Here is an 18936-nt window from a genome sequence, read left to right as displayed (position 1 = left end):
TTCCCCTGGGGCCGCCGGGGCTCGCTCTGCACTGCTGTCCCCTCAGGGCAGCGGCCCCCGCTGCTGTCCCGGGGGGAACCTCGGGCTCCGGCGTTACCGCCCCGGCGCCTCTTGTCCCTGGAGAGGCGCTTCCATCGCCGTGTCCGTGACCGTGAGGGCGGTCTGGGGGTGCAGCGCCTTTACCCGCTCTCCCCGTTCCGCCCGCGCGGGGCCGTCCTGCCGCCACAGGCTGCAGCCGGGTGTCCGTCTGGTTCTGCCAGACCCGCATCAGTTCCAAGTGTGAAGGTTTTACAGAGTTCGTTTTAACAACCTTTGGACGTGCAGTTTTTCCCACCGTCCCTTTGTAGCTTAGTAACTGAATCGACGTTCTGAAGAGCGTACCTGCAAGCTCAATGCTCGAGTCTATTTGAAAGGCATCATTTCAGGTCCCTCTGCCTTCTGATTTGGTGTAAGAGAACAGTTATGACAAATGTGTTATAACTAGAAGAGCTTCTATTTTAATTTAATAATGGGGCTATACTTTTATGAAGAAAACCTTGTCCCAACTGATAATTTCCAGTTTAAATGCACTTAAAAAAGTAAAGTGTAAAAGTAAAGGTCCTCCTTTGAAATACATTTTATTTTAAATTGAAGTAGCTGGAAGTAGAAATGCGGTGGTTGGTGCAGTTGAAGTGCTGCCAGCCAGTGCCTCAAACTGAACTGTTTGCTCGGCCCTGTGTGGCTGTAGCGCTGCCTTCTGCGGGGTGCAGCTCTGCTGCACTGGTGTGAAACCCTCTGGTTGTGGATTCCAGCATCTTTGGAAGATATGGAAAAAGATGTGTGAAAGAGATGGTGTGGCAAAACCAGGAGTTACAATTGGCAGTGGGCACAAGCCTGGGCATTCATTGTAATGCATTTAACACAAAGTTCAGAATTTATCCTTGAAACACAGACAATAGGACTTTGGAGAGCAGCACGTGCTCTCTGACAGGAGTGCTTGTAGACAAGGTTGTTAGTAAACTGTTAGCGTTTATTAAAGTTTATAGTGTGCCTTCCTTTCAGGTGTGCTCTTCTTGCCTGTGTGGTGGTACAACATCCTTTTTCACACACAGAGAATGGTTTTTCAATGACGTGAGATCTGTGTTTGCGTTCATTTCCATGTTAGGTATGCAAGATGTCTTCAGCTGTTTTTACTCAGAGCCACTGAGAAGAACTGGAATTCAAGATGAGAACCAACAAGGTGTACAAGCTCGTCATACATAAGAAGGGGTTCGGAGGCAGTGGTCAGTATCTCCTGGTTCATAATAGTGAGACCAGCACTCTCTTACTTAATTAAAAGCAGTTAACCAATTTATCAGTTTTTTCACAAAACAGTGAGGATGGAACTTTGATGTAACAAACAGTATTACCAGTCAGAGTTTGGAAAGCTCTTTTTTAAGAGCAAGCTACAGCAGACTAAAATTGCATTTATCAGAACAAGATTGCACCTATAAAATAAAATTGCTTTATTCTACCTCTTCCTCTTCTGTTGCATCCCTTTTCTTTTAACCTTGTATTTCAGTCACCCCAATAAGTAACAGACATGCCAATGACTTGTGTCTGTGTGTAGATGTGTTTCTGTGTACTAAGAACAATGCTATTTACTTGATTGCTCCCTACTTCTAGCACGTTAATAAATCTTGTTAAGATTCTATAGCTATTCTATAGCTAGCTGCTTTCCTGCTGGTGTTTGTTAGATGAAAAATACAAAAGGTAATTCTGCTTGTCTAATTAAGGCACACTCTATTGCTGAACAAATTTTTTGTAAAAGTTGTTTGATTTGAAAGAAAACTTTTTGCCCACAGGAGTGGCCAAGCTGGAGTGGCTGGATGGGGCACTGTCACACAGTGCATATATTGCATCGCTGCCAGGTTAATCCTGGGCTAGTGTGTTTACAGAGAGTAAGCTATTGCACACAAACATGCAGGCATCTGTGTTTGGTATATATCTGTTCCTTACCGGTTTCCTTCTTCATTTCTGTCTTGTAGATGATGAACTGGTGGTGAATCCTAAAGTATTTCTTCAAATCAAGCTGGGAGATGTTGTGGAAATTGCACATCCCAATGATGAATACAGGTGAATTATCTTTTTGCTGATGTCATTCAGGTGTGGTTAGAGCACGGAAAGGGCACATTCATGTGCAGAGGCTCTTACAGCTGATATAACTTTGCTTCAGGATGCTACCATGGGTTTTTTTCCTGCCTGAAGAAAGGTAAAGGAATAACTATAGCATGAACTCTTCCTTAAAGTTTATGGAATTCTTTGTGTTAGGTGTTAGTTTGCTGGCCTTTCACAGGGCAAGTAGCACCTGAATATAGATTGTACAATGTCTTTGTCCTCTCCATAGAGCTGCTGTTACCTAATGATTATTCTTCCATCCTATAGTATGTCCTAGGCAAAATTAAAACTTCCTAGTCAGCTATAAAAACACAAAGCTTCTTGTATGAAGCTGTTCATCCTGCAGCCTGTATATGAAAAGTAATATTCTTGTATGAGGTTCTGAGAAGTTCCTGTGTGACTTTCTTTCCCATTTAGAGTATCATCTTTACCTAAAGAATACCTTATAATTATAACAGGTGTGAAGAACAAGACAAGGTGACAGGCAGAGGATGATGTAAGAAGCTTTCTAGAAAATATTAATGTTTCTCTTTAGCTTATCCCATGCTCCCTGTTACTAAATAGTTTTGAGAGAGTGATTTACCAGAGTAGACTGTTGGTTTCTCAGCTTGTCTACCTTTTTTCTTTTTTGTACACTAGTCCCCTGCTTCTACAAGTGAAGTCACTCAAGGAAGATTTGCAGAAAGGTAAAACTCTGTACTCATAGTATGCAGAGAGAAGTCAAAGATTATGTGATTGGGCTGTACCTGTGATTGACTAATGCATGTATTTTAACTCTGTAAGAGAAGCAATGCTTTGTCTAGTTAGGAATTGCAGGATTTTAATTTTATCAGAAAATGAATAGTGAATTTTAAATCTGCTTTTGGTTGAGTAATGTGGGATGTGGTTTAAACAAAATTGGCTTTTTAACCTTACTTTTTTTTTTCTGCATTCTCTGCCTAGCTTTGTATCTTTTCTTCTTCAGCCTAAACTTTGAGTTTATCTTGCCTGCTTTGATTTTATTGACCCTTAAACTGGGCCATAGCTGAAAAAAGCTGTTGTCTTTTGCTGAGGCCCTAAGTGTTTAATGACAGTCCAACTGTGTTGCTTCTATACTCGTAAACCACTTGAAACCTTTTGGGGATGTTCACTTTTCTGTTGTCCTTTCTCATTTTTGTGGCAGAAACTATAAGTGTGGATCAGACAGTTGCACAGGTGTTCCGACTGCGGCCGTACCAGGATGTCCATGTGAATGTTGTTGACCCAAAGGTGTGTAGCTTTGCAATTTTTTTACATCTCTCCCTTTATTTAGCTCAAATCAGAGCCCTCTGAATTTCCATCTACAGCAGTAAAGAAAGACATTTATTTCTTATCAAAAGGTATTTAGCCTCAAATCAGAGCCCTCTGAATTTCCATCTACGGTAGTATTGTAAAGAAAGGCATTTTTTTCTTATTGAAAGATATTTAGCCTTCTTTCCTAAGAAAATGAGGCTTGGGCAATTGAACTATTAGTGTGTTTGTTGTGTGTGTCTGTTCTCTCCCTACCATCCCTGCTCTCTTTTTGAAGTCTGTGGACCAGCTTCAACACAGCTTGATAGAAATTTCAAATATCTTTAAATTCTAGAACTTCAGGATAACCAGGCAGAGTAAAGAGAAACAGTAAGTGACCTCATCAAAAGAAGAGCTGTGGCATGGGTTTGCATTATTTTAACACCAGAGAGCCTTGTAAGAGAGGCACCTCTTGTAGATGTCCCAGCTATCAAAGAGCTTCAAGTCAGAGCTCACATTCAGTGAAGACTAAAATTGGCAGGAAACAAGGCTTCCTTTATGTCATGAATAATGCAAGTAATTTGTTTTACTTGTGCTTCCAGTTTACACTGAAACTTGCAGCACAGATTGAGTCCTTGGGCTTTTCCTGGTCACGTTATGCAGCGTGTTGCAGCTCACAGAGGTTCCAGGTGCACACACAGCTTTGGCAGTTATTCTAATGGGACTTCCCTTTTATCTGTTAGGAGTATTGATTTGCTTTACAACAGCCCTCCCTGTAACATTTGGTTCTGACCACAACAGATTGAAGGGTGCTGCTTAGAAACAACCAGTGGAATCTTAGCACTGTTTTTCCTCTGTTTCCCAGGAGGTGACCTTGGACTTGGTGGAGTTGACCTTTAAAGATCAGTACATTGGGCGTGGGGATATGTGGCGACTGAAGAAAAGTTTGGTAAGGCCTCTACTGTCTTCATGTGTAGGGTGCAGGAGATGACATACCTTTTTCTTTACTTGCCATAAAATTAAATGTTTTACAAAATACAGAAAACTGAGAGTGGGACCAGTATCAACAGCTCCTGGGAACTTACGCTGTAAGTGGTGCTTTAGAATCGGAGAACTGGATGTAAACCTGTTGCAGGAAAAACTAGTTCTCATCATTTCCTACTCCATTGCAGTAATGCTAATTACTGCCTTGGGCACTGAAAATGCTGTTGAGATTTCTTTTTTTTCCCCTTATGTTCTGAATTTTAATAATTTATTACCTTTGGAAGGAATTAAATCCAAATATTTTTCAAGTAGAAGTATGCTGAAGTATCCCCTCTCTGATGAGCAACTATTAGAATTTTTTGTTTCTGCATCTCTGGAGCGCAGCCGTTGGCTCTTCTAAGGGCAGCAAATTAGACAAATAAACCCAGTAAAAGTTCATATGTGTTAAAAACTGTTATCTGTTACAGAGGTTCTGTAGGCTGAGATATTAGTAGTAAATATACTCAGTGGTTTTTGTGATTTTTATGGCAGATGTCAGGTGTTTGAGCATGAGGAATTTTTTTTTATAAATTGATCAGCTCACTCTGAGCCTGCTGTTCTTTTAACACCTGTAACTATTCTTTCTTAGGTCAGCACATGTGCATATGTCACCCAAAAAGTTGAATTTGCGGGTATCAGGTCAGTACCTCCTCTGAGGGTTTACTCTTACTTATGACTTTAGATTAATGAATCCAGGGTATCCGATTGGAGAATCTTCTCTGAAAAATCATTCACATTTGATTGTTCTCTGACTCTTCCACTGATTTCTGTCTGCACCACAGGGTAGGGGAAGGCTTCTGTCTGATTTGGGATGGAAGAAACTAATAGTAGGACAGCCAGCCAGCCACACTTGTTGCCTCTGATGAGTGCCAAATAATTTTCCTTTTACCTCTCATATTTCCCTCCCTTCCCAAGATGTATTCAGTTCAGATGAGGGTTACTTCAGTTGCTATTGAGATGGTAAAGGGACAGGGAAATGTGCAGATGCAGGGGGAAACAACTGTTTGATGTATTTTGGATTAAAGACCAGGTTTTAACTAAATAAACTTCCACTCTGTATTCAAGTCAACCTTGAATGCAGATTTTTGATACATCCCTTATTTGCTCAAATATTGATTCTCTGATCTTCCTATTCACTCTGATTAGCAAATATTCTGCACTCTTTCTCTTGCAGGGCACAGGCAGGTGAACTGTGGGTTAAGAGTGAGAAAGTCACTTGTGGATACATCAGTGAGGACACTCGGGTAAGATTTCAGGGAGCAGGGGGAGTGAAGTTTTGCCCTTCCTTTTCTGCCTGGGTTTCTTGTATTTCTATCCTGCTTGCAGTATTGTTTGGGTCATTTGAATTGGCTGTGTTGTAAAGTGAAGAATGGCAGTAAATTCAGTAGAATGAATGATTAGTAAAGTTCAACTCTTCTTTGCTGGCAGCACTAGAAATTACTTGGGCTGTTGAAGTACCAGCTTGTTAGAGGGGGAATTCCCAGTGATGCAGTGGGTGCAGTCGTATAAGTTGCTCTGTAGGTAACTTCTGCATTTGGCCCTTTTAGTGAATGTATCGTGTTTTAAATCAGATCTTTCATTCCTTTGCAGGTGGTCTTCCGGTCCACTTCTGCCATGGTTTATATTTTTATCCAGATGAGCTGTGAAATGTGGGATTTTGATATTTATGGTATGTAGGTAACTGACCTGCCTAATTGTGGTCGTGGATGGCAGCAGCTATCCTTTCTGCCCCTGCTGGAAAACTGCCACTGCTATTTATTTCTGCCACTACTGGAAAACTAAAATATCCCACCTTTGTCCTAAGCAGTGCTCTGCAGTGCCCTGTGGTGCCTTCTTAGGTTCTTACAGTGCCATGCTCTTCTGTCTCCTTGGTATTCTGTAATTTTCCTGTCCCTACTGTAGAGCCTGAGTACTGTTATCTCAGTGATGAAATCAGGGTGGCCAACTGACCATGAACCTTGGAAAGCTTTTCTGTGGATATAAACATGTTTGGTGATGAGGGCAGGTGCAAGCCTGTGTAAATCCTGAAATCAGAAATGTATAGAAGTCCTGTGAAAAAAGGACCTTGATGTTTTAGATTTCTCTTGACTTTGGCTTAGTGAGGATACAAAACCCCTGCTTTAGCCCAGGTAAAGTCAGCTAGAAGTATTAAAACTTTATACATTAAGAATGAGTCACTTTTCTGTCTCTTTGTCCTATTTTTTTTCTGGCTTAATTCTTTAGCAAACCTCTTGCCACTTCCTTTGACCATGTGTATAGGCATATGTAACTGGGCAACTACTCAAAACTGAGCAGGGGATCAGTTGTGCATACTATGCCTAAAAGATAGTACAGGTGCTTTCCCAGCATGCTGCAAATGTGTTGGAAAAATGAATTTAAAGCTCAGATCCTTTTGACAATAAGTCGTGTTTACATCCTCTGAAACATAGTCATGCTTTTTCATCTTTTTCTCATCTTTGCTTTAGTGATACTAGCATTCATTATGCACACAGCTGCTCTGATTCTGTTAAAATCATTGTCCTAGGATCTCAGGGTTAAATATACCCCATAGTTGAAGTAACTGCTGCTGTTTGATGCTTTGGAGATGTTTACTTTGCAGGGGACCTATATTTTGAGAAAGCTGTGAATGGTTTCCTTGCTGACCTCTTCACAAAATGGAAGGTAAGTAGCTGATTGTGTTCATCCTGTTCTGAAGAACAAGTCAATGCCATCTTATTGAGCCCATTGATCTGCCAGTTTGAGGAAGACCTACGTTGGGTCAGGCAGTGCTGGGATGTACAGGACTATGAGAGGTGGCTCCTGGGCATCAAAAGAGTGGTTACTGCAGGTCTGTGTTAAATCATTTATGTGTTGAGTAACCCAAATACTGATCTGTTGTATCTGCTGAGTTTGTGTCATACAGTTTGTGTGGAGGCTCTGACTGGACTAAAGTCACTAAATGTGTGATGTGGTTGGTTGTGCTCGTGCAGTAATGAACAAGTCTCTTGTACAGGATTTTATTTGTTCCAGGACTGAGTTCCAGATGTTTCCCTGGTACAGTGTGTAGTCTGTTTAATGCTACTGTCTTTTAGCATGAATGGGTTCCAGGTTGTAGTATATGAGCTGCTGCTGATGTGCAGGGTTCTTGAAAGTGAATTGCTTCAAAACCAAACAAAGCCTCACTACCTCTTATGGCTGAACATCCCAGAGCTATCTCCTGTCTCAGTGCATGATCTGGTTCAAAGCCAGGTACAACTGCTGTTAACAGTCCTGCAGCAGACTTTTCCACTGACCTGAGAGATATCAGTACTCAAAAAAAGACTTATATAAAATCTGCAACCTAAATTGAAAAAATAGCTAGACAAGGCAAAAGAATCTGAAATCCTAAACGTAGAACATCTATGCATAGTACAGTTCATGATGGTCCTGAATGTTGAGGAGAGCAGGAGCGTTCCCAACAGATGTGTCTGATTTTCATTGTGCTTTTTGTCCATTAGAGACTTATTAGGAGCCCTGCATGACATGTCTGTAAAAGGCCTGTTTTGCTTTTGGTACTACTGTACCATATGGATATGGGCCTGAGTGATGCTGGGGCTCATGGGGCTTTTCAGGCTTTTCCTTTCAAGGGGATGGGCTGTGTGCTCTTCACAGCTTTGTTCCATTACATGCATTAGCACTGTGACTGTTAGTGAAGTTTTCATTTTTTATTTCTCTGGAATTGTTAGGGACATCTCTCTAAACAGTAACAAATAAGAACATCAAATTGCCCTGACTATGTATAAACAATTTGAGTCAACTGTTTTTATTTTTAAAACACAAATCTTGTATCTTGACAACTACAGAGAGGAGTTTCTTTAGAGACTAGTGGAGGGTGCTCCTGTTATGTGTGATACAGCCTAGAAGTACAGAATCTACAGGGTAGGCCATTGTGTTATTTTATAGAAGTGTATCCAGCACTCATATAGATGTATTAATACAGCAGTCTAATTTTCTCTGGTTACCTTTAGTTCTAGGCATAGGGAGAAAGAGGGATGTTTCTATATGTGTATGTACACAGTTTTCTACTAAATTTAACCCTTAAAGTTTTCTGTTTTCATGTGTTCTTCCTGGACAGGAGAAGAATTGCAGCCATGAAGTGACTGTGGTTCTATTTTCTAGAACATTTTATGAAGCAAAATCTATAGGTATGTAAATGCTGTATTTTCATGTTTCTGTTTTTAAACCTATCTCCTTTTCTCTTGAAAGCTGGTCACAGGCTGCCAGTGACTTTTTTCCCCTGTTTTTTTTTTTTTCCCATGTTCAAAGTATTTCCTTACCAATCACAGTGGATATACAGCTGTTTTTTATGAAAGTACTGCAGTGAAAACCTTACATAGAATAATATATGGCAAATTTTCCTCATCATGCTCAAGTTGTCATATTGTTTTAAAAGCAGTTTTAATATTGTGTAGGAGTTCTGATATTTCTCAGAGTTAGGGGTTTTTTAACAGAAATAACAACTCTGTACTAGAAAAGATGAGTAATTTCTCTACAAGAGCATAGGATAACATGTGCTTTTGCTTCTGTTTCAGATGAGTTTCCTGAAACACATCGTGCATCAATTCGGCAGGATCACGAGGGAAGATTTTATGAAGATTTTTACAAGTATGTCTTCCTCCCAGATCTTTCACCTCTTGTCCCACAGTGTATGTGTAACCTGTGTGGAGAATGTTATTAACTGTAGGACCTGGCAAGGAATTAAGACAGTGAAAAACATCTGTGTCTGAAACTGATGAGTAGTCCCTGTTCCCTCTGTGAGCGCACACCCATATTTGTGAAGTCAGTCTTCCACATGCATGTGAATATGGTGTTGTCTGTGCTCTGTTGGAACTGCCAATAAACTTAACAGTTCTGTAGTGCTGGGAGTAGTTTTTGCATAAGGCTTGGCTATTTTTTGGATCTTCATATTCTTAAGTATTTGAAGAACAGATGGTGCCATTGCTGAAATCGTGAGTGTTCCCAGTTAGGTATCAGAGCTCTTTGGCTGATGGTCACAACAGATGCAGCTGTCAAAGGTGTCATTTGATTCTGAACTTGGACTTGTTAATGATCTTACTGCTTTGCAGAACAGTGATGCTATTTGACATACTATGTCATTTAGAAGCAAGGGATTTATTCTGGCTGGGGACGTGCCCAGCTTTGTGTGTGTGTCTACACCTTAGTGACTGCTACAAGTATGCAGTAGTTCTGACGTGCTGCCTAGCAGCAGGAACACCCACCTTTTTATGCATTCCATTTTCTATAGTTTGTTCATCCCTTCTCACTTCCTCTTTGTAGCTTCCTTTCATGATCCTCATTAAGTTGTGCTCTTTCTAGAGTTGTAGTTCAGAATGAGAGACGAGAAGAATGGACCTCATTGCTTGTGACCATTAAAAAGCTTTTCATCCAGTATCCTGTGTTGGTACGACTAGAACAAGCAGGTACAAGAATCCTCCTTTCCCAGCCTCTTCTCTCTTTCTTTCTTTCTTTTTTTTTTTATTTTTTTAATTATCTGTGATTTCTCTAGTTTCAGTTGGAGTTTGATATGGTACTGCTTAGTGCTCTCCTGACTAGGCTGTTTTGCTTGGGTCTTTCTGTGAGATATACCAGTACCAATTTTGGCTGTAATTTGTTGAGTTATAAGATTTACTACAAATGCAGGTTTTGTTTTGGTTTGGGTTTTTCTGTTTTTTGGGGTTTTTGTTGTTTGGTTTTTGGTTTTTTTTTTCAGACAACTAGTCTATACAGAGATGTCAATTTTTTTTTTTCTCTTTTTTTCATTGTGAACACTCGTCCAGAGGGCTTTCCTCCAGGTTACAATTCTACCTCGGCACAAGGGAACTACCTGGAGGCCATAAATCTTTCTTTCAATGGTAAGTGATGAACAATGGATAAAAATATCCAAGAACCATTAAAGCAGCTGCCAATAAGTGGCTGTGGACTTCTGTTGCCTGTTCCTTAACACTGTGAAGAGGAGGGGTATATTAGGTGGTTAAATTATCATTTTCAATCTCAAGAAATTGTCTTTATGTCTGGAAAACCAGTGGCTCTCAAATAACTGAGTGTTGGGTATTTCAGGCTCCAGGAGCTGTTCACAGGGCATTGTTAGGATTAAAGTTTTTCTTCTAGCTGTGTATCTGTATGAGAACCTCTTGGAGCAGAAGTTAAAATTTTAAATGATGGAAGCAGTTAAAAATCAGGTTAGATCAAATGTGATTTAGTTGAAGCTGATCCATCTTTTTTAGCAGGGAGGTGGATTTGATGGGCTCGAAAAGCTCTCCGAAGATCTGCTTTTTGTGATTCTGTACATCAGATGGTGTTCTGTCACCTTAATGGCTGTCTTGTTACTCCCATGGCGGGGAACACAGGATGTAATTTAAAATTATTAGCCATGGACTTTACCTTGTTGTGATTTATTTTGTTTTGGTTTGTTGGTTTTGGGTTTTTTTTGAGATGTTGTGAAGGAAACACGAAGCGTATGAGAAAAGTATTTCTTTTTGTGTATCTGTATCCCATCTCTTCTGCCCTAACTCCTCTCTGCTGTAGCTTTATTAACATTTTTTGGTTGGACAAGGCTGTATACAAGCCCTCTCATGCTTGCATGTGCTTTGTGGAAACTTGCTTAATACCACTGTTAATAGAGAGTCACCTCCCTTGCTCTGGAAAAAAACCATCCAGCATCTTTTTTTCTTTTAAATTATCCCTTAATTCTTTTGCTTAGTGTTTGACAAGCATTACATAAACCGGAACTTTGACCGGACTGGCCAGATGTCTGTGGTTATCACACCTGGTGTGGGTGTCTTTGAAGTTGATCGACTCCTCATGATTCTAACCAAACAGCGGATGATAGACAATGGTAAATAACTCACAACACTGTGCAATCTTTATGAAGGCAGGCAGATATATTTGGAAAAGCTCTAGCATTTTCTTGCCACAAAGAAGTATCTGTTGTAACTTGTGTACTCTGGGAAAAGGGGCTATAGCTGGAAGACTTGTGTCCGCACTTCATATTGAAAGGGCAGATTTTCAGAGAACTTCTAGGTGTCTGATTTCTTTTTTTGTGATAGAGAACTTCATCTGTCCATGCAGACCTTTCCCTTAAAGGAAAATCTTGCATGACTTGCATTAGTTTAGAAGAAACATTTATTGTGTCCCTCCTGGCACTGTTAGTTTGTAACCATACCACAGGACTCTAACTGTACTAAAAGGTACCATTTTTTTGGTATAATTACATTTTAAAATTTGATATGAATACAAATTGGGCCTTCAGCTCAAACTGATGATCTGTTTTGCCTTAGCAAAATTGATAGATAGCTGAATTCTACTGTTCCTTGTTTACAGGGATAGGTGTGGACTTGGTATGCATGGGAGAACAACCATTGCATGCTGTACCACTCTTTAAGGTAATGCATGCTTTTCCCTTCTCTCTGCTCCTACTGGAAATGTTACTCGTTGTGTGACTAGCTAGACACAACTAGTTGCTGTACTTCTGAATTATTCTTACAGCTCCATAATCGCTGTGGACCTGGTGACTCCAGATTGTGTGATGACTACAATATTCCACACTGGATAAACCATAGGTAGGTGAACTCTCTCAGCATGTGCTAAACACTTCTGCTTTTTTCTTCTTTATAATCTGTTGAATTCTCTTTCTTCTTTCATTGTTTGTTTCCTCTGCTCTCCTTGTGGAGCAAAGACATGTTCCAATAGTCTTGCAGAACTAGGAATGTTCCTGCAGAAATCTGGACATTTTTCTATGGCTAATAGCGAGCTCAAATTCATGGCTGTTTGCTGTGTAGCTAACCAACTATGTTAAATTCTTAGTAGACAGCTAAGCCACCTTGTTTTTCCTTTCAGTTTCTACACATCCAAAAGCCAACTCCTGTGTAACAGCTTCACTCCACGGATCAAGCTGGCAGGAAGGAAAGTAGGTATCTTTCTGATTTACCTTTTCTTCTTACTAGCTTGTCAAGTACCTTTTATCATCCAAGTCTCAGACTCTTTCTGGCAAGTATTCCAACATCTCTAACTAAGTTTCTGTGTTAAACGACAATGAAAGCAAAGCTGTAATGATTGTTGAAGGAATTGTGAACGAGGGCCTAGTTTGTAGGTCTTTCCTTTCTAGGGTTAAACTAGGTGAGAAATGTTTTAGCCACCATAAAAATTAGATTTTCGTTCTGTAACAAAGAGCTTTGTGGAGAGGAAGAAAGGTGTTGACAAAGATGTGTGTTTTACACAGGTTTGTTAACAAGTATTTAATACTTCTGAAATGTCTGGCTGCCTTGCTGCGTCAGCAGGATAAACTTTGTCTGATGCTTGATCACACTGGAGGATATTTCATTGGAACATGCTGACTGTCTGCCTTCTTCCTGTCTTTTCTCTTGTTCTCTCTCTTTTTTCTTTTTTTTTTTTTTTTTTTTGGGGTCACTTCACACTTCCTTTGTTGGACCTTCCAGCCACTGACTGAGAAAGCGAAAAATAACCGAGATGCCTGTGAGTAATTCTATTCTGGAATGATCTATGCCACTGACTCCCAAACTAACAAACAGCTGGAGTAAGACAATGATGCTTCAGCCAAAACACTACTGATGAGATACAGGAAGGGAAACTTGGTGCAGAAAACCATCAAAACAACATAGTTGTTATCCGGGATGTTCATGTGCAAATATCAATTGCCTTTTTGGCAAATAACTAAAGTGGAGAGGGGAGTTTCTGTCCTGGCTGTTTGTCACCTGGCTAGAGGAATAGATGGTATCAGGCTGGTGTGCTCGTGGTACTGTTCATGGGAGTAGGACAGGAGGGCATTCGCTGGCTTGGGATGTTGTCAGTGCTGTGACTAGAGAATGACAGGGGGAGAAGCCTGCAGTCTTCCAATAGCAGCTTGTTTTGGGAAGGTGTACGTTCTAAAAGTGAGACTGTTTATTTCGAAGATGCTTTAAAATGTGCAGTTCCCTCATGAGGGAACTTGAGGCATTGTTTCATACAAGGACTGATTTGCTGATTATTAATTTAATGTCTTGGATATATGGGGGAAAGATATTAGGGCCTCAGCAACCCTGATTCGGTGGCACCAACTTTGATAATTGAGCTGCTCCAGCTGTTCTGCTCATGAGATTTTTGTATGTGATTGCTTTTGCAATAGATAGCTTTTCTTGGTGGTGAGAGCTGGATACGTCTAACTTGCAGAACCTGAACATTCTTGAAAGAGGTTCCAGTGCTATATGATTTTTATTTCAGCATTAGGGACTCCAAAAGATGCTGAGAATGCCCTGCCTATCCAGGTGGATTACGATGGTTACGATGCCCAGGTGTTCAGACTGCCAGGCCCATCCAGAGCCCAGCGCTGTACCACTTTCAGGTAAGAGGCTTGTGAGTGTGCTAGTTCTAGGGTAGCCATGTTATGGTGTGTTTCTTGATGCATCAAATGCTTATTTTCAGCAGGTCTGTGAGGGAGAGGGAAAGTCGTACGAGAAAGAGCTCTAGCTCCTATGACGTCTCAAGCAGCCCTTCTCTGCAGAGCCGCACGCTGCCTCCAGAGGAGGTGAGGAGCCAGGCTTCTGATGACAGCTCTCTGGGCAAGATCTCCAACATCCTGATGATCCCACGGCCTCATCTGCACCAGTGTGAAGTCAGCAGCTCTTTGGGCTATACCAGCACCAGAGGTCAGCCTAAGGCATATGGGAAAGTATCTTAGGTGGTGAGAGGGGAGAGAGAAGGTGGAAGTTTGTGTTGGTCACTGCCAGGCCAGCACAGGGGAGATGGTGCTTACATTAGCATTCATGGTGCACCTTTTCCACAGCTCCAGCTATGGCTGGGTGTTCATTCTCCCTTTGTTACCTTGTCCAATTCTATTGCTTTTTTTTTTAATTGGCTTGTCCTAAATAGAAGTGTCCTGACACTGATTTGCTCTTTTCCCTTGTCTATTGCCTTCTTTAATATTTGACTATTCTCCTGTGCCTGCCAGCAAATGTGGACATACACAAGTAACTTCTTATTATCCAGGTCACCTATAATCTGTCAAATGAGATAGAGTAGTGAGCCCTGGGGGACCCTGCTTATAACTTCTGTCTGTGGGGATTTGTTGTCATTAAGAGTCACTTTCTGGATCCTTCCTTTTGACAAAATACTGCTGGGCTGTCTTGGTGTCTTAGCAATGCTGGCAGTTTCGGTTTTTTCCTTCCAGTTTAATTTTGTTCTCAGATAGTATGCAATATCTTCCACAAACCCAACTCATTTCTAGGTAAATTGTATTGCTCCTGCAATTGCTTGATCTTCTGTAAAATTCTATCCCTGAAGGGTCTTTGTGTTTGTTTTCATGTTGTGCTCTATGACACCTGATACCGTATTTATCCTGAATTTGGATTTACTGGTGTGGAAGTGTGTCACACAGTGTATTTCACATTACGTTTACCTTTCATGTTTTCCCCTGCTGTCACTTAATATACACTTTTTTTTCCAATTTCTATTACTCTGTAGTTTGAAGGATAGTTTTGTGATGCAGCTGAAGGTGTGCAGCTGGATGGGGATGTGTGAGGAGTAGGACTGGTGGGGAGGGAAGAGTCAGAGTGACTGAGGTTTTTCAAATGTTCTGGTTGACATCATAGAGTGGTAAATGAGACCCTTCTCTGGGATTTCCATTTGTTGAACAGAGTAATTGCTACTTAGTCATCTGGTTTATTTCTCTCTCCTATTTCTAAATAACTGCACTTCTACTCCACATTGAATAGTGATGACTAATTGCTAGCTTGCTGAGATCGTGTCCCATGTATTCTTGAAGTAATCCCTTATTTCAGTGGTAAAATCTGAGTGTTACAAAAAAGGTCTGTATTGCTCAGTTGTAGCTTCTGCTGCCTTTGATACTCATCCTGAAGTTTCTGGTGTGTCAGTCTTTTGATTTCTCAGGAATTCTCAAATTTCTGAGTAATTCTTCATAGTTGACTTAGCAAATGGTTTCTTTATGGTTTCATTTAGTATAAAGTGACACAGTATACAGCAATGCTGTAATGACAGACAAGAAAGAGTATTATTTCATCTGGATTCTTGTTTATGTTATAACTTGCAGATTGGATTGAAATTGCTTTCAGCTTCAATCACTTCCTACTTCTCAGCTCTCCTTATTCCCGCTTACCCTGGGGCGTGCTTATATCTCTAAGCAATTAATTCTTTTTTGCTTGTCTTTTGTGTGATCTCGCACTGACTTCAGGTCGTGTTTTCTAGATGTCCTTGAGAACATGCTAGAGTCTCAGCAACGTGACTCCAGTGCCCCTGGAAGGTTCCACGTTGGCAGTGCAGAATCCATGCTGCACATTCGGCCTGGAGGATACACACCCCAGCGAGCACTGATAAACCCCTTTGCCCCATCCCGCATGCCCATGAAGCTAACGTCTAACAGGAGGCGTTGGATGCACACTTTTCCTGTGGGTAAGTCTGTTTCATAGCATATTAGATTGCTATTACTTTTTGTCCAGACATTAGCACACCAAGAGAACCAATGTGAACTCTGGCATCTTGAAGTACTCTGCACTGTAACAGAGGCTGAACCTAAGCTCTTTTTGAAAATATTACCATCTGTTGTCAAACTTGCAGCATCAGGTACCGTGGAACAATCTTATAGTAGATGAAGGCTGTTGAAGTGAATCATAAATATAATTTGCATTGACTTTCAGGTGCTGAATTGTTCTCATATTTCTTCAGCACCTTGTAAGCAGGCCCTCCAAAATGTTTAAAAGAATATTCTGCTTCACTGGCTTCAGAGAAGATGCCAGAGGTTCAAGTCTTTGAAGATTTTATAAACATGCTTTCTGAATTTCCCTTAGTTAGCATTGCCTGTGTTGTTGACAAAAGGAGGGTACAAGCAACTGAGGAATTGATGCAGATGCGGTGATTAATGGATCAAACTGTAACCATGTAGGTCCATCAGGAGAAGCTATCCAGATCCATCATCAAACTCGTCAGAATATGGCAGAAATGCAGGGCAATGGGCAGCAGGATCTGACACATTCCTCTGCTGAGCTCCTGGAGCTGGCTTACCATGAGGCAGCTGGCAGGTGAGGTCCTTCAGATGAGTCTGTGTAGACTTTGCATGAACATCCCTTTTCCTTAAAATTTTATGTATGTTACAGTAAGGCAGAGTTATAGGTTGTGATCTTTAAGTTTAATAATATGTTGTGTCAGTGCCACATATGCAGTATATACTCCTGAGATATAAAACTCTTTTGGCAAGAGCAATTGTCCTGGTTTTGTCCATGTTTTTCATGCATTATTAAATATTGTTTACCAAAAACATTTTGGTAACTTGGGCAACTTTAGAATTGCCAATAAGTGTGTTGCCATTAACTTTGGTATATTCCTTTTGCATGTTTATAGAAATTTGGATTGCATATCATTTCTGGATGTCCAGAGTGAGTGAGGGCACTGCTGGTATCCTCTGCCTTTTTCATTTTCAGGGATTTTTCTCCTGCTATCTTCAAGCAGTCCTTCAGGAAACTGCACTGCCTAATTATTCTTTCATATTTGTTTTTTTTTTTCTTTATATAGGGAAATTGTAGTCCTATCTTATAATTTGTATTGTCCTTTAGAATGCTCTAATCTCTTTCTGTGTTGCATGATTTTAATATTAACATCATCCTCACCAACTTTGTTCCCTACTTCTACTTCAGAAAACATTACTGCCTTTTTGTTACTTCGTAAGTACATCTGAGTATGCCGAAGTATCTTGTCATTAACACCAATCTCTTGTGTCACATTCTTAATAATTCTTTTTCTTGATCTCTTTCTGGTCCCTTTGGATGATGTACTCATCCAAAACAATTTGCTCAGTCTGGAATATTGGTTTTATAGACCATTAAATCAGATCTGTAAATAACTAGCTAAGTTTTAGTTCTCTTCTGGCATGTATATGAGTAGCTGCTTCTCCACTGTCCTGCAATGATTGTGCATTGGTTATTGCTAGAGGTAAAGAACAAATAGCATGGACTTCATAGGGAGTATTGTTACAGCCTTCTCTCTGCTGCTTTTGTGCCTATTACCATCTCTGCAAACATTTTTAATAGCATGGTTTCACCACTGGCTCAGCTGAGAGGGCAGGATGATTACTTGTTATTTGTTATATCAGCTCTTGTTAAAAGCAAGGAATGGTATGAGCAAGGAAAGTTTGTATCATACAGGCTATTTTGTATTTCTCCAGACATATCAGCTCTCGGCATCCAGGTGACAGTGCCTCTTTCCTGAGCTTCAGTGGAACAGAAGAGTACTCTAATGGCCTGGCTGGCAGCAGCGGTGCAGGTAACAAAGCAGTGATAGAGCATGGAGTTGGGAGAGAAGGTCTGTCCTTCTTAGCAGTTGATAAAGTAATAGAGCCAGAAATCATGGAAGGTGGGTGGACCAGGCATTACAAAGTAGAAGGAATCAGTAATGGAGAAACAATTTTCAGCTCTGAGTGATCTGTTAAGGCTCTTACTTGGACTTTTTGGTGTGTGGTAGTTTTTTGGGTTGGTTTGTTGTTTTTTTGGGGTTTTCTTTGTTTAATGTGTCTCTACTTCTCTAGGTATGTCTTAAACTTTAGTATAGAATGATGCTTATTGTTTACATATGATAAGGTCTCAGGCAGTTGCTTAGTTCCATAATAACAAAGCACTGATACCCAGACACAAAAACCAACTAAATGTGCACTGGTATTGTTCAGAACTTTTTTTTTTCTGGGTTGGGTTGCCTGAAATTGTTACCCTTTGGATTAAGACACTTGTTTGAATATATATTGTGTCTTCCCCTATGCTCATACCTTGAAGAGCCATGAAGAATTAGCAGACTTAATGTTCTTGTCTTTCTTTTGTCTTGTGTTCATGTAGTCACATTAAAAGTGATTTTGTTCTGTTGTTTCTTTCTGTGAATTTAATCTGAATACATTTCATTTTCTTGCTTTACTTTTTCCACCACCTCCCCCCCCCCTTCCAGATAGACTTTGGTGGTTCTTGCAATTGCTAAACTGCATTTCATCTGCTGGATACAATTTGCACAGTGTAGACGCAGAGCATATCCTGGCAGTAAACATGCTTGCATTTTATAGAAGTCTTTTGTGTCTGTAGATTGGATATAAATCATGTATGTGGTGGAAGTTAATCTGTGTCTGTCTGTGAGAGTTGTGATGAGCACCTTCCCTGACTAAACGCCCTCAGCCATCTGTAGCTGCCACACTGTGACTCAGTGATTTGACTTATGTGTCTCCCTTATGGTTTGAGTCACCTATAAAATGAAGCAGGTGTTCTTTTGTTTGGTGGTTTGTTGGGGTTTTTTTTCTTAATTTCCACAAATATGATTTCTCAGTGAGTCTGGTTCTCCTCTGCTGCCCACAGCATGTTTTGCTGCAACATGGGCTTCGCGGGGAAAAATTACCCCATCTGTTTACATTGCATTCAGTGTGTTGTCTCTATTGTCCAGCAGATGGTAGATGATAGTTCAGAAGTAAATCTTGTTGCAGTTCCCTAACTAGATGGCAGATGGCATCAGCGGAGTTGGTGAAAGATGAATGCCAAT

At 40.5% G+C, this 18936-nt stretch overlaps 1 protein-coding gene across 7 annotated transcripts in view; it reads left to right on the top strand.

Annotated features, from left to right (window-relative positions):
- The first annotated feature begins 1142 nt into the window (after nucleotides 1–1142).
- Nucleotides 1143–18936, top strand: part of DEPDC5 (DEP domain containing 5, GATOR1 subcomplex subunit) — a 43867-nt gene continuing 26073 nt past the window's right edge. For 4 of the 7 annotated variants that reach the window (XM_010175669.1, XM_010175668.1, XM_029086918.1 and 1 more), the window contains exons 1-23: nucleotides 1143–1262; nucleotides 2007–2094; nucleotides 2776–2822; nucleotides 3299–3384; nucleotides 4250–4333; nucleotides 4997–5046; nucleotides 5582–5651; nucleotides 5998–6076; nucleotides 7007–7068; nucleotides 8501–8570; nucleotides 8958–9030; nucleotides 9742–9845; nucleotides 10203–10277; nucleotides 11126–11260; nucleotides 11746–11807; nucleotides 11911–11984; nucleotides 12262–12331; nucleotides 12861–12897; nucleotides 13642–13762; nucleotides 13846–14066; nucleotides 15622–15825; nucleotides 16316–16451; nucleotides 17591–17688. In XM_010175669.1, the coding sequence (XP_010173971.1) occupies nucleotides 1205–1262; nucleotides 2007–2094; nucleotides 2776–2822; nucleotides 3299–3384; nucleotides 4250–4333; nucleotides 4997–5046; nucleotides 5582–5651; nucleotides 5998–6076; nucleotides 7007–7068; nucleotides 8501–8570; nucleotides 8958–9030; nucleotides 9742–9845; nucleotides 10203–10277; nucleotides 11126–11260; nucleotides 11746–11807; nucleotides 11911–11984; nucleotides 12262–12331; nucleotides 12861–12897; nucleotides 13642–13762; nucleotides 13846–14066; nucleotides 15622–15825; nucleotides 16316–16451; nucleotides 17591–17688 (2104 nt within the window). In that variant the 5' untranslated portion in view covers nucleotides 1143–1204. The remainder of the gene's footprint in view (nucleotides 1263–2006; nucleotides 2095–2775; nucleotides 2823–3298; nucleotides 3385–4249; nucleotides 4334–4996; nucleotides 5047–5581; nucleotides 5652–5997; nucleotides 6077–7006; nucleotides 7069–8500; nucleotides 8571–8957; nucleotides 9031–9741; nucleotides 9846–10202; nucleotides 10278–11125; nucleotides 11261–11745; nucleotides 11808–11910; nucleotides 11985–12261; nucleotides 12332–12860; nucleotides 12898–13641; nucleotides 13763–13845; nucleotides 14067–15621; nucleotides 15826–16315; nucleotides 16452–17590; nucleotides 17689–18936) is intronic. The other 3 variants (XM_010175670.1, XM_029086920.1, XM_029086919.1) reach the window with 2 other exon arrangements.

The sequence above is a fragment of the Antrostomus carolinensis genome, unplaced genomic scaffold (genome assembly GCF_000700745.2).
Source record: "Antrostomus carolinensis isolate BGI_N321 unplaced genomic scaffold, ASM70074v2 scaffold1259, whole genome shotgun sequence".
Lineage (NCBI taxonomy): Eukaryota > Metazoa > Chordata > Aves > Caprimulgiformes > Caprimulgidae > Antrostomus > Antrostomus carolinensis.
The sequence above is the reverse complement of the archived record's forward strand: the minus strand, read 5'-3'. Positions and strand labels throughout refer to the sequence as shown.